The sequence below is a fragment of the Phyllostomus discolor genome, chromosome 9 (genome assembly GCF_004126475.2).
Source record: "Phyllostomus discolor isolate MPI-MPIP mPhyDis1 chromosome 9, mPhyDis1.pri.v3, whole genome shotgun sequence".
Taxonomy (NCBI): Eukaryota; Metazoa; Chordata; class Mammalia; order Chiroptera; family Phyllostomidae; genus Phyllostomus; species Phyllostomus discolor.
Window position 1 is genome coordinate 29,773,838 of NC_040911.2, and position 18,960 is coordinate 29,792,797.

The window sequence follows — 18,960 nt, forward strand, 5'->3', positions numbered from 1 at the left end:
GTATACAAAAAGATGCCCAGGATTACTAATCATCAAGAAAGTACACATCAAAACCACTATGAGATGCTACTTCACATGTTAAAATGGCTATCATCAATAAGGCAAGAAATGTGGTTCTGGTCAAGGTGGTGGTGTAAGTAAATCCAATACCCAGATCCTTCCATAACCATATTAAAATTACAACTAAACTACAGAAAAACTATCATTCAGAACTGCCTGAAATCTAACTGAGCAGAAGTCCTATAACTAATGATATAAAGAAGAGGCCACATGGAGACTAGTAGGAGGGGCAGCAGAGACATAGAACAATCTGGTCTCATACCCAATGTGACAGATAAAAATTAGAGGGATATCTCAGCTTCAGAGATCCCCCCTGAGGAGCAAGTTATCTGGCATCAGGGCAAGAGGTGGAATGGAAGCTTTTGCCCGGACAGAAGTGCTAGCAAGGGCCATTGTTCCATTCTTCAGCCCTCCTCCTACAGAGTCAGCTGGCAGGCACCATATCTGAGTTTCTATCAATCTGGCTAACACTGTTCACCCTGCCTTGGCGATTCCCTGAAACCTGGCCCTACCAACTAGCAGACCCACCCAAACCATTTCCAGTGGCTTTTCAATACAAAGAGGCCCACTTGGCTCACTCTGGGGACTTTCCTAAAATCTGCCAGACAAGCAGCATCTGGCCTCAATGTATACTGTTTGTCTTACTAAGTGGTCCCAGGCCTGCCACAAGTGGCAGCTAGCCTCAGTTCATAGCCTCTCCTGGGCACCTCCAAGCAAAGAGCAAGTAGCAACCATCTGCATATTGCTCTGTAGCTGAAGCCAGCTGGCCTCAGGCAGGCACAGGTGGCAGCTGATGTTGGCCTGTACCCCGTAGGAGTCCCCAATGACTACACACTTGGTGGACAACTCCAGACTATCTGGAAGCACCACCCAAGGAACCCCACAAGTGACACACTCAAGGGGAAGAATCAGAAGTCACCAGAGCGCTACTGAAGTAAGTCCTGCTCCATGGATTTGGCCCCCGCAGAGCTGATCCTCCACAGTGGTCACAGCCAGTCCTTGCAGCCAATAAGCCTTGGGGTAAATTTCCTCCATGGAGGTGCCAACAACAATGAAGCCTCAACTACAATAGGATAGTGTACACAATCCACATGAGGGATGCACCTTGGATCCAGCTTAGGTGGTCAGGAAGGCTGTGCCACTGCACCCTATAGGACACCTACTACATATGGCCACTCTATAAAAGCCATAAGATGTAGTAGCTCTGCCTAATACATAAAAACAAACTTGGAGAAGGTACCAAAATGAGGAGACAAAGAAACATGTCCCAAATGAAAAAACTGAAAAAAAACTCCAGAAAAAGAACCAAACAAAATGGAGACAAGCAATCTACCAGATGCAAAGTTCAAAATACTGGTTGTAAGGATGCTCAAGGAACTTAGGGGAAGAATAGATGAACTCAGTGAGAATTTCTTCAAAGAGATAGGAAACATAAAATTGCAGATAGAAAACATAAAAAAAGAACCAGTCAGAAATGAAGAATACATGAACTTAAATGAAAAATATATTAAAGGGAATCAACAGTTGAGCAGATAAAGCAGAAGATCAAATAATAGATTTGGAAGACAAGGAAACAGAAAACACCCAGTCAAAACAGCAAAAACAATCCCCTCAAAATGAAAATAGTATGAGGAGCTTCTGGGACAACTTCAAGCATATGAACGCTCGCGTCTGGGGATGCTGGAAGGAAAAGAGAGAGCAAGGAATTGAAAACCTATGTGAAAAAATGACAAAACTCCTCTAACCTGGTGAAGGAAGTAGACATACAAGTCCAGGCAGTTCAGGGAGACCCAAACAAGATAAATCCAAAGAGGCCCACACTAAAACACATCATAATTAAAATGCCAAAGGTAGCCCTAGCTGGTGTAGCTCAGGGATTGAGTGTGTGCCTGTGAACCAAAGGGTCTCCGGTTCGATTCCCAGTCAGGGCACATGCCTGAGTTGCAGACCAGGTCAGGTCCCAAGAAGGGGTGTGCATGAGGCAACCACACATTGATGTTTCTCTCCCTCTCTATCTACTTCCCTTCCCCTCTAAAAATAAATAAATAAATCTTCTTTAAAAAATGCCAATGCCAAAGGTTAATGACAAACAGAGAACCTTAAAAGCAGTAAGAGAAAAGCAGTTATCTACAAGGGAGCTCACATAAGGCTGTCAGATGATTTCTCAACAGAAACTTTGCAGGCTAGAAGGGATTGGTATCAAATATTCAAACTGATGAGAAGCAAGGACCTACAACCAAGATTAGTGTACCCAGCAATATTTAGAATAAAAGGATAAAGAGCTTCCCAGACAAAAAGCGAAAGTAGTTCATCACCACCAAACTAGTGTTACAAGAAATGTTAAAACATCTTCTTGAAGATGAAGAAGAAATAAAAAATATGAATAATAAAAAGGCAATAAATACATATCTATCAACAATTACTTTAAAAGCAAATGGATTAAATACTCCAATGGTAAAACAAATTGAGATGAATGGGAGACAAAACAAGCCCCTTACATATGCTGTCTACAAGAAACTCACTTTAGATCAAAAGACACACAGACTGAAAGTAAAGGACTGGGAAAAGACATTTCATGAAAATGGAAACAAACAAACAAACAAACAAAAAGCTGGGGTAGCAATACTTATACTAGACAAAACAGACTTTAAAACAAAGGCTTTATAACAAGAGACAAGGAAAAACCCAGTAATTCCACTTCTGGGTATTTACCTGCAGAAGCCCAGCACACTAAATCAAAAGGATATATGCATCCATATGTTCATTGCAGTCTTATTTACAGTAGCCAAGATATGGGAGCAACCTCAGTTTCCACTCATAGATGAGTGGGTAAAGAAGTAATGGTGCATATATGTATAATGCTATATGACAGCTATAAAAAATGAATCTTACCATTTGCAACAACATGGATGAACCTTGAAGACATAATGCTAAGCAACAGAAGAGAAAGACAAATGTGTAAATTTATTTATAGGTTCAATAAAAAAAGAGGAAAAAAGGAATAAAAAAGCTTACAGATACAAAGAACAAATTGCTGTTTGCCATGGAGGGTTGTGGGGTGGGGGTGGCAAAATAGATGAAGGGAGACAAAGGGTAAATATTTCCAGTTATAAAATAAATTTGACAACTGGAAATAAGTAAGTCCTGGAGACTTAATGTACAGCATGGTGACTATAGTTAAACATTTTGCATATTTGAAAGTTGCTAAGAAATAACCCAAATTGCTTACATAATACAAGGCACATAATGCATTATTCAGGTCGAGTATCATAGAAATGTATGCTTGAAAACCTATATGATCCTATGAACAAATGTCACCCTAATAAATTTAATTAAAAAAGAACTCTAACAATTATTTTTTAAAAAGCCCCTTAGCCAGCATGCTTTAGCCATAGTATGTAGATACTTGGAAATGAAGCTCAGAAGCTCAACATTGCCTTCAAATTCTACAAGCAACTTAACCTCATAACATCACAGAGACACACAAATATTATCTATATAAACTCAAATGAGTATTCATATGAAAGGCTATATCAGTCCCACACTGACCCAGCCCAAATACTTATCTTGAAGATGAATTTGAATCATATGGTGTCACCCTATCTCCCAACACAGAGACCACTGCCCTAGTAATTCCTACATGCTTCCTCATCTAAAGGGGCTGAAAAATTGGACTTAGGATTTTATTTATTGGTCTTCTTCCTTTGATACTAGAAATTCTATTATTTTTCCTGAGCTTTTTGTTTGTTTAGCCCATCACCCTGGTGTGCTCCTAGCTCTCTGCTAAAATGTATATACCCATATACTGTTGTGCCTAAAGGAAACTCATATAGAAGTTGCTATTGTCTGTACTAGTCTAAAAAATGAGATTTATTGATTTTCCAGGAGGCAACTGCCTCATATCAGTTTACTACTTCACTCCTTGGGGAAAGGTCTGCTTATTCCTTTGTGTCTTCTCTTACACCCCTCCCCCACACTTTCCAACAGGGCATTCACCCCTTTTTTCAAGTAAGAGCGCTATAACCACCCCCTTCTTCTTAGTTTGATAGAGAAAGGACAGATGAAGAGGGAAGGAAGGATATTTATGCTATTAATAAAAACCATAAAAATGGAATATTTTGGACACTTGCAATAAGTTGATAATGGTTACTCCTGAATGAGAACATTATCGGTTATTTTATTTTTTTATCCGTGTTTTCTGATTTTTCTATAAGGAAGTATTTGATCAATAAAAACAGTAAAAGGTAGCAGGTTCTTTTGTGGGTGAAAAGATAATGATTTTATTTTGGCCATGTTAACTGAAGTATTAACTGAAGTATTGAAGTTGTTCTCTTCAGTAACTTTTGTACATCTCTAGTATTGATGCCTTTCAGGGAAAAGGAAACTCAAAACACTAGTGTGCTAAACAATTCACTAAATATTGGAAGAAAATTGATATAAAGAACTTTTTATTTAAATAAAAACTACTGTAAGTTCTTTTTCTGATCTTTGTCTTGTCTGATTCTTTTAATTAGCCATAAATTGCCTATATTAAAAAAAATATTTTTATTTCTAGGTAATGGAACTGTACAGACAAGTTTGTGACGAACTCAGAGAAGCTATAGAAGACTATGAAAATGTCAAATTAAAAGCTGAACAAATGAGAAAAGAAATGGAAAATGATATTTGTAAAGATAAAGGAAGCATAGAAACCTTCAAGTAAGATTTTTTCACAAATCCTACTTATATCACTTAGAAGTACAATATTAACTAAAATGTAATTTATATTTCTGTATAAAATTCATGTAAAGAGAAAGGAATACATCTAAATTACCCTTATTATCTATCAAGTTTATACATGAATTAAAATATGTATCTTTACATATATAAATCTATTTGTGTATAAATTCCTAAAGCACTTTTTTCTGCATCATTTAAAAGCTCTTTATACATTTTGCCAAATTGTCTATGGGTATCATATAGCAATAACCCTGCTATCTAAATGCAATAGTGCCTATTTATTTACTTATTAAGTATATTTTATTGATTATGCTATTACAGTTGTCCCATTTTTTTTTCTCTCCTTTATCCTCCTCTGCTCCACACCCCCTTCCCATCAGCATTCCCCTCCTCTTAGTTCATGTCCATGGGTGGTACATATAAGTTCCTTGGCTTCTCCATTTCCTATACTATTCTTACTATCCTCCTATTTCTTTGTACCCACCTATTATGCTTCTTATTCCCTGGACCTTTTCCCCCATTCTCCCCTCTCCCTGTCCCCACTGATAACCCTCCATGTGATCTCCATTTCTGTGATTCTGTTCCTGTTCTAGCTGTTTGCTTAGTTTTTGTTTCTGTTTCTTAGATTCAGTTGTTGATAGTTGTGAGTTTGTTGCCATTTTACTGTTCATAGTTTTTATCTTCTTTTTCTTAGATAAGTCCCTTTAACATTTCATACAATAAGGGCTTGGTGATGATGAACTCCTTTAACTTGACCTTATCTGGGAAGCACTTTATCTGACCTTCCATTCTAAATGATAGCTTTGCTGGATAGAGTAACCTTGGATGTAGGTCCTTGCATTTCATGCCTTTGGGTATTTCTTTCCAGCCCCTTCTTGCCTGTAAGTTTCTTTTGATAAATCAGCTGAAAGTTTCATGGGAACTCCTTTTTTAAGTAACTCTCTATTTTTCTCTTGCTGCTTTTAAGATAATCTCCTTATCTTTAATCTTGGGTAACTTAATTATGTGCCTTGGTGTGTTTTTTCTTGGATCCAACTTTTTTGGGACTCTCTGTGCATGTCTAGTTCTTTTGCCAGATTGGGGAAGTTTTCCTTTATTATTTGTTCAAATAAGTTTTCAATTTCTTGCTCTTCCTCCTCTCCTTCTGGCACCCCTATGATTGGGATGTTGGAACGTTTATAGTTGTCCCACAGGTTCCTCAGCCTCTCCTCATTTTTTTTTTGAATTCTTGTTTCTTCATTCTGGTCTGGTTGGATGTTTATTTCTTCCCTTTGTTCCAAATTGTTGATTTGTATCCTGGTTTCCTTCCCTTTGCTGTTGGTTCCCTGTGTATTTTCCTTTATTTCACTTTCTGTAGCCTTCACTTCTTCCTTTGTCTTGCAAACATACTCAATCAATTCTCTGAGCATCCTTGATTACTGGTGTTTTGAACTCTGTATCTGATATGTTGTTTCCTATCTCCTCAATACTTAGTTCTTTTTCTGGAGTTTTGATCTGTTCTTTAATTTGGGCCATATTTCTTTGTCTCGGTGCAGCTGTGAAGTTATAAGGGGGCAGAGCCTTAGGTATTCATCAGGATGGGGCAACCCTCTTCCGTAGGTTGTGGTGCTGTATGTGGAGGAGGGGTCAGAGAGGTAACAGTGCTTTTTGCTCTTCCCTCGCCCCACTTTCAGGCACTTCCCCCAGTACCCATAAGCAAATTGGGCCCTTCTGTTGCTGATTCCTGGGTATGTGGGCTTGTGTACATTCTAGGACCTCGTGGGTCTCTCCAGTGGACTCTCCTGTGAGGCTGGGATTTTCTCCCACTGCAGCAACCCACACAAGTTTTTATAGCCAGAGGTATTGAGTCTTTATTTCTCTGCACTGGAACCCTGGGTTGTGTGATGTGTCTCACTCCCCAGATGTCTTCCCAACTTATCCATGCACAAATGTGTGACTGCCCAGTCTGGCAGCCACTGCCAGCTATGCCCCAGTGTGCCACCAACTGCCACCTTGCCACTTGGCATCTTCTCTGCCTCGGTTTCCTGTCTCTCCCCCTCCTACCAGTCTGGATGAATATTTCTTCTTTTACTCCTTGGTTGTTGGACTTCCATGAAGTTTGATTTTCTGGCAATTCTGGTTGTTGTTCTTAAATTGATTGTTATCCTTCTTTTGGTTGTGTGAGGAAGTGAAGCATATCTACTTATACCTCTACTGGTCGAACTGTGCAATAGTGACTATTTAAAATAAGATTTCAGCATGGGATATTATTAAAAACAAATTATGTAGCCTTGCATTAATTATAAACATAGCATCCAATAATTTCAATTTTTTATTTATTTGATTTCTAATAAAATAGAATATTTAAAAATATATATGAACTATATTTTGCATATATGTAATTTTTATTTTAGTTTTGATGTTTTTGTGTTTTATGGCATTTGTCTAATTCCTCTTGTTGACTTTAAACTTTTTAGGGTTCTATGTGACAGGCAAACTTTATTCAAATTGATCAATAGTTTAGCATAGAAAAACTCATATTCGCATGAGCTAGAATCACAGACCAGCACTGGCTGTTTTTGTGGAAGGCCACATAGGAAGAAAAGGTCCCTTGCAATCACCTCTTTAAAATAAGCTTCCTTTTATCCTAAATTGCAGTTTCCTCTGTGTAACCTCTAAATTATGTAGCTTTTTCGTGTTTACATCTTTTCTTCTTCTTTCTTAGTTTTATTTTTTTCTTGCTGTCCCATCCTTGTATTATCCAACTTCTGAATCAAAGTTCTCTCATCTGAAATCAAATCAAAAAGTGATTTATTTAAATAATTTACAAATCACTTTTCTCTCAATTCCTCTACATTGGAAACATAAATACTGAATACTGATGAATATTTTTCTCACTGCTTAGTTTTGATATCTAAGTGGTACTTGTCAGGAGTTGCTTTGGGACAGGAGAACTTTCAGGAATACATGAATTTCATGGATTTACATTAAGTCCAAAGCTCACTTAAATATGCCTAATTTTAAATATAATTTTCTTTTCAATGCAGATATACTCAGCTGTGGGGTTTTTTTTCCTCTTAGGAACAAGGTGGAACAACTTAACATTCTATTCAATCACTACGATACATTAATTCAAAATGTTCAAGTTACTCTTGTGGAGAATGAAGAGACCATAAATGAAGTATTGAAGGAAACAAGGACATCAACAGATGAATTAAATATTTTAGCACAAAAGGTGAGTTTTCATGTTTAAAAATAAAGAAAATACTGAGTTTAGTTTTGAACCACTCTGTTAAAACTTATTTTCTGTCAAGAATTAAATACCAGATAGCCAACTTTCTGACTATACTGGTTTTCTACAGCTGCATAAAAAATTACCAGAATTTTAGCAGCTCAAAACAGCACCCGTTTATAATCACAGCATTTCTCTGGGTTATGGCTCAGCTGGCCACTCTTCTCTAGTGCCTCCAAGACTGATATCAAGCCCTGCATGTCTTTCTGGGAGGCTCCAGGACCAATCTGATTTCGGGTTCATTCAGTTTTGCCAAGATACAGTCCCTATTGTTTTAGAACTGAGGTCCTCATTCCTTAGTGATGGTCAGAATGGGACCATTCTCTGTTTTTAGAGACTTGTATCCCCTGGCTAGTAGTCCTCTTCATCTTTAAACCAGAAATGGTGGGTTGAGTTGTGTCATGCTTGGTGTCACTCTGGCTTTCCCTTGTGACTCATCTTTCCCGTCTTCCTCTTCTGCTGCATCTCATTCACTGTACTGAGAGGAAGCAACAGTACACGGAAATTGTCAAATGCTAAAAAGAAATAATAGTATCTTAGAGGGCAATAATATACACATTGTTGTAGCAAGTTACATATGTACATGGAGTTACAATGTGACTTTTTTCCACTTTATATTAAGTCTCATTAATTATATCTCATTAAAAATTAATCCATAATATTAACTAGCTGAGAGTATTTTAATGGCTTTTGCGAGGTCATTTGTATTTTCTCTTATTTATTTATTTACATTTCTTTTTAAATGTAAAATCTGACCAAGATTTTTCCCTTATATGTTGAGTGATTGCTTATTTTTGGTTGACTTGTTGTATATTATGGATACTAAATAGTTTAAAGTTATATATAAGTTAAAAACATTCTCACCCAGTCTTTTTTTATTTCTTTATGATAATTTCTGATGAATGAAATTTTAGTTTAGTAAAAGTTTTAAATAATTTTGTCTGAACTCTGTGCTTTTCTGAACCAGCTTAAGAAATTTTTTCTACCTCAGTCAAAAAAATAGTCTATGATATTTTATTGCAAATTATTTGAAATTCTGTTTTTCATATTTATACAATGCTCTTAGATGAAACTATGTTTGAAATATTCAAAGTTGAGTCTTTTTTCGTTCCATGTTTTATTTAAAAGTTTGGAAGTAATAATCTATCTCTAGAATATTAGGAATACAAATTTTGCTTGCCAGATGGAAAGCATAATCAATATGAAATTCATTTATGGATATGGTGTGAAGTAAGGTTCTAATCTCCTTCTTTATGCAGAACACAAAATGTTATAATTCAGTTTATTGTATTTGATTATATATTAATATTCAGTGTCATCTATGTCACATATGAGGCTTCTGTATTTGTATAGTTCCCTTTTTCCATTCTCTTTTTATTCATTTGGTTTACTTAACCAATTTTACTTTAATATTTAATGTCTACATTACTGAATTTCTATAATGAATTTTGATTATTTATTATGGTGAATTTCTTAGTCTTATATTTTTCTGAGATTTAAGCTCATCTCTTCTACATAAATGTCAATGTTATGTTATGTTCCTTTTCTTCAGAGATTTTATTTAGTTATGATTGAAATCACATTATTTATGGATTATTTGATAGAGAAATTACATATATATGATGGAGATCTTTAAACATAAACATGATCTATGTCTCCACTTATTTGAGTTTTTTATTTAAATTGTACCTTAACCAATTTCCTTGGAACTTTGTAGAAGGGAAACCCTGCAAATCAGCCTGTGATCAGTCTTGGACAAACTAACCCTTATATTTTCATTGAATTTTAAAATTATCTCATTGATTTTTTAAATGATCCTTATTTGTTCATAAAGGTAATCTATATGGTAGATAGTATTTATAATTTATTTAGACTTAGTTTGTGTCCTACTATATGGGTAATTTGCATAAACATTTTATTTGAGAAAATGTTTTTTGTGATAGTGGCATGTAATTCTAAATAGGTTTATTTTGTGAATTATGATAACTGTATTATGCCAATTTTTTACATTTCTGATTTGCTTTCTGACTGATATGTTAAGTACTATAAGAGCTGTATTAAAATATCTTAGTATGATAATGGACTTCTGTTTATGATTTCTAATCTTACTCCTTTGCATGATTCCAGCTTTTTGAAACTTAATGTGACTTGTTTTATAGCCTTACATAAGGTCTTTCCCAAAAAACGCTCTATGTGTACTTGAGCAATATATTATTATTCTGTCCTTTTTGGATAGAGTGCTATGTGGAGGTCTAGTAGGTCTTATTGTTTAGTGTTGTTCAAGTCTATTTTCTTGTTAATATTCTCTCTGGTCTTATTCATTATTTAAAGTGTATATCGATGTCTTTCTTTTTGTTGAATTGCCTATTTTCTATTTAAATTCTGTCAGGGTGTTGCTTCGTGTATTTGTGGCTTTGTCCTATATTTGTAATTGTTATGTGTTCTGGATTAATTGACTCCTGTCATTATGAAATATCTCTAGTAACAATTTTTATTCGAAAGCATATTTACTGCAACAACAATTAAAATAAAAATATTAAAAAAAACAACAAAAGTGTATTTTGTCTGATATTAATACAACCACTCTGGCTCTTCTTGGCTATGGTTTTCATGGTATTTTTTCCTGACTTTTTACTTTAAGCATATTTCTGTTTTGAACCTAAAGTGCTTATCTTATAGACAGTGTATGACAGTCATTTTTTTAAAAAGTAGCTTATTTTGTAAATTTCTATACTTTGAAGTGTTTAATCGATTTATATTTAGTATAAGTATTGTTAAGGTGGTATATATCTACCACTTTGTTATTTGCTTTCTCTGTCTTATATTTCCTTTATTACTTCATTATTACCTTTTTTGATCAGTAAATAGGTATGTCTTAGCATAACATTTAAATTGCCATATCATTTATTTTACTGTTACTTAAAAATTATTTTCATAGTAGCTTCCCTGAGATTACAAATAATAACTTATAAAAGAATCTATTTTGGACTAATACTAACTTAATTTTAACAGGATACAAAAACTTTGTTTCTCTATTGCCCCTACCTTTCCACACTTGTGCTCTTATTGTACAAATTACATTCTTATACATGTGTGGCCATCAACAGAAATATATATAATTACTACTTTATGTAGTTGACTTTTAAATCTAGTAAGAAGTATAGTGTTACAAAAGAATACATTTTATGCAATTTTTATATTTATCAATGTATGTTTACTGGTGTATTTCTTCTTTTATATTCAGGTTACTTCCTGGTGTTTTTTCTTTCCTCCTCAAGGACTCCTTTTAGTATTTCTTATAAGACAGATTTAGTAACAATATTCTCAGTTCTTGATAATATGGCGATGTCTTAATATTTATTTTTAAATGATAGTTTTGAGTAATATATGATTATTCATCCTTTTTTTAACTTTAAATATGTCAGCATATACTTTCTGATACCCTAGTTTTGGATGATAAAGCCAGTATTAATCTTATGAAGATCCTTTGTGTGTGAAACATTATTTCTATGTTTTATCTCTGAAATTTTCTACATTTTTTAGTTCCTTACACATCTTTCTTTAGAACTTTGCACATATTTAAAATAGCTAATTGGACTAATACATTCAACATCTAAACTTTCTTGTTTTTAACATGTTCTGTAGTTTTGTTGAAAAACTGGACATTTCAAAAAATATACTGCAGCAACACTGGGGATGAGATTCTCACTCCTCCCCTGTGTTTGTTCCTATTTCTGTTTGCTGAAGTTGTTACTTCTTTGCTTCATGACCTTTATGAATGAATTCTGTAAAATCTGTTTTCTTTGTCATGTGTAACCACTGAAATTTCTTCTTAGTTATCCTACTGGTCTATTAATGATCAGACAATGATCCTTAAAAGTCTGGAAACAATAAACCTTCTTGTCTTTGCCAAAGGATTTTGTGTGCTTGTTTAAGCACATCCTCAACAAGAATTTAGACAGTTGTCGACTCTACCTTAGTTTTTACTTTCTGCCTTCACAGAATGTCAACATCAGCCAGAGTTCAGAACTTGAAGGGCTCCTTCAGTATCATCAGTGCACGTGAGCAGCCCTGGGCTTTTTAGCACATCCTTGTGCATTTGCAGTTCTCCAGATTCTCAGGAGTATGTTTTAGCTTTACAAAGCCACTCTACACATCTCATTCTCTTCAACAGCTTTGGTTAGATTTGTTGGCCAGTCTGTCGGTTGCCCCAATTGTTATCCACAAAGGTGGCCACAAATTTAATTAATCACCTGTGATGATTTTTGTGTGTGACAGTCATGCCTTGGGAAAAACTCTTGGGGGAGACACTCTACTGGGTGAATTTTATATTAAATACAGACATCCTTGCAAGTGGAGTCTTCCAAAAAAAAAAAAAACCCAGGCAAGTCAAATAATGATAATTCTCATAGAATGAAGCTTTGAAGGCATTCCAGTTCTGTTCTGCTCTCTGTGGTGGTTGCCTGACTGCTGGTGTTCTCCACAAGTGTGGGCTGTTGTTCTTCAAAGCTGACAAGGACTAGAGGAGGAAGGGATTAGGACAAGTTCGAACACCACAAAACTCATACTTCTAAGGTCAGGCTGTTTTTCTTCAATAAATGTACCTTACATTGCCGAAAGCCTTCAGTTCATCTCCATAGTTCTAAGAAAGTTAATTTGGGCATTTTCTGGCCATTTTTCTTATTACCTAGATAGAGGAGACTTTTCAGATGTTCTTACTCTACTGGTTTTCCTGACGCCCTTCACTAGGTCTGTATGTTAGAATGTTGGGCTTTTATTTCACATTTTTCAACAAGCTTATTTTCCTTTAGTATTGTTTGCTGTAAAATATGCTGTCAAACATGTCAACAGCCCTTGGTTTACTTGGTAAGGTGAAATTCTCCTTTAGCCCCAGATGAAACAAATAAACTCATATTGATTATTTTAATGTTTTGCATTGTATTGTATTTGCATTTAGATTTTATTTATCTGAAATTTATTTTTGTCATAATGTGAATTAGACGTAAATTAGGAAGACCGTGTTTTTTAATAAATATACTACATTATTTCAGTCCCATTTTTTAAAGTAAATGATCTCTTTCTCACTGAATGCAAATACTACTTCTAAAAATGTTAAGATCTATTTGGAGGCTCTAGTTTTTCCCTCTGATCTTTATTGCAATGCCAGAAATAAATAGTGCTTTATTCTAATAGTATTATATGATGTTTTTAATATCTGGTGGCGAGTTTTTAACATTATTCTTATTTTTCATATACCTCTCAGCTAGTCTTCCACACTAACTTCATTTCATGCAGTTTGAAATAAATATTTCTTTTTATTATGTTTTATATTCATTTGGGGATAACTGACATAGTATTTTATTAAACCTTTGCATGACATGTCATTCTTTGTTATGCGGGTCTTGATTTGAACTTCTAAATAAGAATTTGTGTTTGCTTTATATAAATTCTTCCTTTTGTATTGGGATTTATTTCTGAATATTTTATACCTCTTGACAAAATTTTGTAAGTATTGTCACTATGTTCTTAGTAGATTGTTTCTCTTATAAATAAGAGCTATTATGTTTTTTATGTTTATACATGGCCACTTTTCCAAAACCATTTACTGTAGTTTTTAATAGATTATTCTGTTTTCCTAGATATTCAATTATATAATCTACATTTGAAGACATGTTAACTATTCACATCCAATATTATAACAGTACCATTTGGTTTCATTATCCAATTGCATGTATTTAGCTAAACTTTCACAAGACATGATTAATAATAGTGTTGATAAAAGATAATCCATTTTCACTCTTTAGTTCATTGGGCCTGCATATAGCATTTTATGATTTATTTTGACATTTGCTGTTGGTTCTTTATATTATATTTGGGTAGTTTTTCTTTGTTCTAGTTTAAAAATTATGAAAACTATATAGTGAAGTGTCAAATGGCTATTTTGCAACATGTTGGCCATATCCATGTTTATTTTCTCCTTTAATTTGTTAATGTAATGAATCATGACTTAAACTTACTAATTTTTATCATCTTACAGCATAAATAAATACATTCTGTTTTATTATGATCTATTATTTCTTTGAGCACTGATAAACTTGATTTTCTGTATTTTACTCTGAATCCTATATCAATTTTATAAATTAAAACAGCCTATGATATTATTTTATACTATTTTAATCAATATTTATTAACTGATGGTAGTGGCACAAAATGAAATTAATCTATTTCTTATTTTACAAAATAATTCTCCATAATTCATTTATTTTTGTTTATTTTTTTAGCTAGAATATTTGAAAAAACTTTATGAGCAACTAGTATGGAAGAAAAAAAGTTATGGACTTAGATATATGGAAATACTTAATAATTTTTACGCTGCAGTAAGTTGAACTTTCTCTCCTTCTCACTAGATTTTCATTTTTTATTCCCAGTCATTACTCATACAACTCAAGTAATTTTATTATTTTATATACTACTTGTTTTTGACACATATAACCATGTATGAATGATTCTTTTATTCTTTTCTTAAAGAAAAAATCATGGGATTTTGATATTTCTAATGTCACAAAAGATTTTTCAGATCTTTCAATAACATATAATCAATTGGCGAATGAACATAAACAACTTGAGAAAGATATTGAAACCACAGCAGATTTAATCAGTAACAGGTAATTTCTGCACGCTTACTTTTTATTCTTATATAACAGACCTAATATGTTAAATATAAGTTAAATGTCTTCATTTTGTGTTTCTTGATGGTATGGTGGTGTTTGTGTTTATCACAAACATAAATTTTGTTTCTGTTTCAAATTTTGCTCTTTAGTCACCCTGAATCCTTTTAAAAAATCAAAATAGTGAAAAAATGATCTTATAAAGAGTTTTACCCTCAGTCATATCACCTCTTTTTGAAATATCCTCTTATACTCAAAAATACTTGAAAATTAAAATACATCTAATGAAGTTCATGATCTCCTTCAATCAACCCTGAGCTCCCTGCAATTACTAAATTACTTCTCTTGTGTGGGAAAGCTACAATTCTTTTGACTCCTCTTTCTATCTCAACACCCACATTTAACATGTTAACAAGAAATGTTCTGTACACAAAGTATTTTTAAAATCTATTTGCTTTTCACTACTCCACTGCACCCTGTTACAAGCTTTCGTCATACACTGAATGAATTTGCAGTGACCTTCAAAGCTGCTTTACATGTAGTGTCTATGCTCATTTTCCAATCTATTATCTACATTGTGGGAGGCACATTCTTTGCCATTTTTAATTGTAAGTGTGATCAATTTTTCTACACACTTGCATTAATTTTAGCTGAGAAAAGGGGTCAAAACCCTCCCCTTAATGTATCCCGCAAGGTCTCTGAATAGGCAGGCACACTGGCCTCTGCAATCTCATATCATACCTGGTTCACCCTTATCTATTTGATGCAAATGCATTTACCTTACATGAATTTCTCCTACTTGCTGCATATTCTTCCCAACCCGTATTCTTCCCAACCCATATTTCCATTTCTTATAATGGTTTTCTTCTTCTTTATACCTACTTGATTACTATTTATTTTCAAGATTATAGCTTAGGAATCAACTCTGGGAAGCTTTCACTGACTGGGTAGTTAAATCCAATTCCTCTATTACATGGTACACATACTTTTTTCTTCATATTTCTTATTTGCAATTTTGTATGTGTGAATACTGGGCAGATGTATGTTTCCCTCAAAAAAAAAAGTGGGAAGATGCATGAGAGCAGATATAGACCATGACTATATTTTCTTCAACTTTGAATCCCCCCTCATCAAACATAGTGCCTGACACATACTATGCTACCCAAAATTAATTATTGAAGGTAGGGAAGGAGGAAAGAAGAGAGAAGTGATGGTGATACTTGATGATTGTATAGGAAGTTTTTCTTAATTTTTTTATTGTTGTTCAAGTATAGTTATCTCCATTTTGTTAAATTTTCTTAGTGGTGATTTTATCTTTAGAAATGATAGAATGCCACTAATTGCAAAATTTATCCGTATATTAAACATATGTTTTTTTAAAGAAAGCAAAGGGAACATTGTTTTCTGAAGGGTAACCAAAAACAGTAGTTGCTAATGTTACTACATTTTATTTCACTAAGAAGGAAAACCAGAGGAGAAGAAAAATATTTGGAGAGTAGGTAAGCTTATGATAAGACCCCTGTGGAGGAAAGGAAGAGAATGTGAGAGAACATTTATTAGGTTATCCTGCAGTAAGGAGCAACCTGTGAATCTTAGTGATATATTGGCATGAATATAAGGTTTGTTTTTCACTTGCATTGCAGCTCATCTGTGTTTGTGCTTCATGCTATTTCTGCCTCTCAAACCCAGGGCAAAGGATTGGGTCCTCTAGGGCATATTGCTCCAATAGCACATGCGCATTAGTGAGATCACTGATGGCTCTTACCATTTCCGCAGGAAAATGATACATACGTGTTACTTCTGCTCACACTTCATTGAACAAAGCAGGTCATATGGCCCACCTGATGTCAACAGGGTGGGAATTCTGATACTCTTCAAAAGAGAGATAGTGAATAAAGGGGAACACTAATACAATCTATCACTTGCAGTGGGAAGGTAGTCCCATTTATGGGGAAAGTTTTCCATGTTATGCATTATGCATGTCCAAGTAATATCTTAAGATGCCACTTGATTATTTAGTTTTTCCTTGAAATTAAAAATTAATGGATGGTTTTAACAGCAGGTTACACTGTGCTGAACAGAGAATTAGTGAAGGATTAGTAGAATACGAGAGAAATTAAGGGATGTGTAGGCGAGAGTCAGGTCTACTACGTATCTAAGTGATGTTCCAAAGGAAGAGAAGATAAAAAAGGACAAAGCCAATATTTGATGAGATAATCAGCAGTACACATATTGCAAATAGTTCATATATTCTTGTTTGTAATTGGCAAGTCTTTCAGATAGATACATAAAAAAATTTCCTCCAAATTTTTAAATTTTTTATTCCAAATTTTCTAGTCATTTTATGATATCTTATTTGATATGGATGTTTAAAGCTCATCTTTTACTTTTTAAATATAATGTCAATAGTTATTTTATAATCTATATCTAATAATATAAATAGCTGTAATCTTTGCAATCTTCTTCTTTCTCATGCTTTTATAGTTGTGTTTTCTCGTGTTCTCAGCTATTTTTACTGTGTTGCACATTTTCTTCTGGAAGCTATTTGTGGAAAACCTTTGAATTCTAGGACAAATTTAAGTAAATCATTTGCGGCACCATATTTTTGTTTGAGAGGAATTTGTTTCTCAATTTGTGTCCTTAAATATGCCCCAAAGTTTTTTTTTAATTTCCCAAGTCATGATATTCAAAGCTCCATTTTATCAAAATTTCCAGTACTTTCAGAGCAAATTATCTTGTGTGACCTATTCTTAGCACATTATAATGCCTATTTCTTATAGAAAAGAAAATATTAAAAATTTGTTAAAAACACATTGAATATCAATTTATTTTAATATATAGATGTTTAATATATAGATTCCCTAATATGCCACTGATTTTTAATGAAACTAATTGTGTGTCCTAATTTAAGTCCTAGCATGATATAGTTTTTGTTATGTTGTTATACAAATGTAAAACACATCACTTGGTCTGTACAAAAATCTATTACATGAGCACACCATTATTTTTATCAATAATACTCTAACTTCTATATGTAGGTTTTTATTTTTATGCTTTTGTGTAAATTTTGTGGAGAATTTTTTGTTCAGAAATGATTTTTAGCATCATTCCATTTTAAAATGTGAAATAGACTTATAGAGGTTAGATTGCCTATACTACTTTTAAGTTCCTAATGCCTCTTCAACAGTACTTCCCACCAAGACCGTACCGTTTACTGAAGATGAGCAGTACGTGAGCTTGTTGTTAGGTACCTGAGCTAACACCAAGCACTGTGGTTGTTAAAAAGTCTATTCAAACATGATAAATGAAAGTATATATTCTCAATATTGTTTCAAACTCTATTTCTTTGATTACTAAGGAGGTAGAATTTTTATACGTCTTCTCTTGAATTCTGTTTTTTCTAAATAATTGTGGTACGCCTCCAAGGAAGAAATAAGGAACTTGGCATTCAGATAGGCAAAGCAGTTTTCATAAAGTCTTTAAGTGCCAGCAGTGCTGGCAGTGCTGGCACTTAAAACCTGACTTTCTTTATTCAGATTCAGGAATTTTTACCTTATCTCATTTTTTTTTTTGCAATTTAATCTGACTTTAGATAAATCACATTTAGTAAGTGGTCAAATATGCTTGACCTATTACTCTAATAATAACCATCCCAAATAGCAGTCCTAACATTAAAATTGCAGTTTTCTTAGGACGCAGGTAAGATTGCAGTGAAATCATGGAGTCGCACTTTCCATTGTGTGGCTAGAGCTCAGAACAAATGCTTGACCTGACTGCATGTGTGTATATGTGTGTTTTTATGTAGCAGGCAGGTAGGGAAAATGTTGAGGGGAGAAAACTTAAGGTTAGATGATGATTCATTTTAAAGTTTGTGACTCTGCTTAAGTCTATGGAAATCTGCTAAGGATGCTGTCTGGTCAGATTTCTCCTTAGTGGTAACTGGATACTTAAGGTTAGAATAACTATTTTGATAGTGATGCCAGATATCAAAGGAGAAATGTTGGAGGGGGGAAAAAGTTGGAAGAAAGATATTGATATGATTGACTTGGAGTTGTGTATGGCATGATTCAAGGGTAGGTGTTTAGATATCACTTTGATTTATGGGTCTGAAATTGAGGAAGGATATTCATGGAGACAGAAGTGAGGTGCTCACTGGAGAAGCACTTCAAATTGGCAAGCAAACATTTTAATGTTTATCCCTTCATGCATAGTCTCCCCCATTATCAACACATCTCACCAGAG

General features: G+C 34.0%; 1 protein-coding gene across 1 annotated transcript in view; it reads left to right on the plus strand.

Annotated features, from left to right (window-relative positions):
• CCDC178 (coiled-coil domain containing 178) overlaps window positions 1-18,960 on the plus strand; it is a 288,569-nt gene that overhangs the window by 43,333 nt on the left and 226,276 nt on the right. Inside the window, exons 9-12 of the mRNA XM_036009438.1 lie at window positions 4,616-4,758; window positions 7,840-7,993; window positions 14,332-14,427; window positions 14,579-14,715. Of these exons, the coding sequence (XP_035865331.1) occupies window positions 4,616-4,758; window positions 7,840-7,993; window positions 14,332-14,427; window positions 14,579-14,715 (530 nt within the window). The remainder of the gene's footprint in view (window positions 1-4,615; window positions 4,759-7,839; window positions 7,994-14,331; window positions 14,428-14,578; window positions 14,716-18,960) is intronic.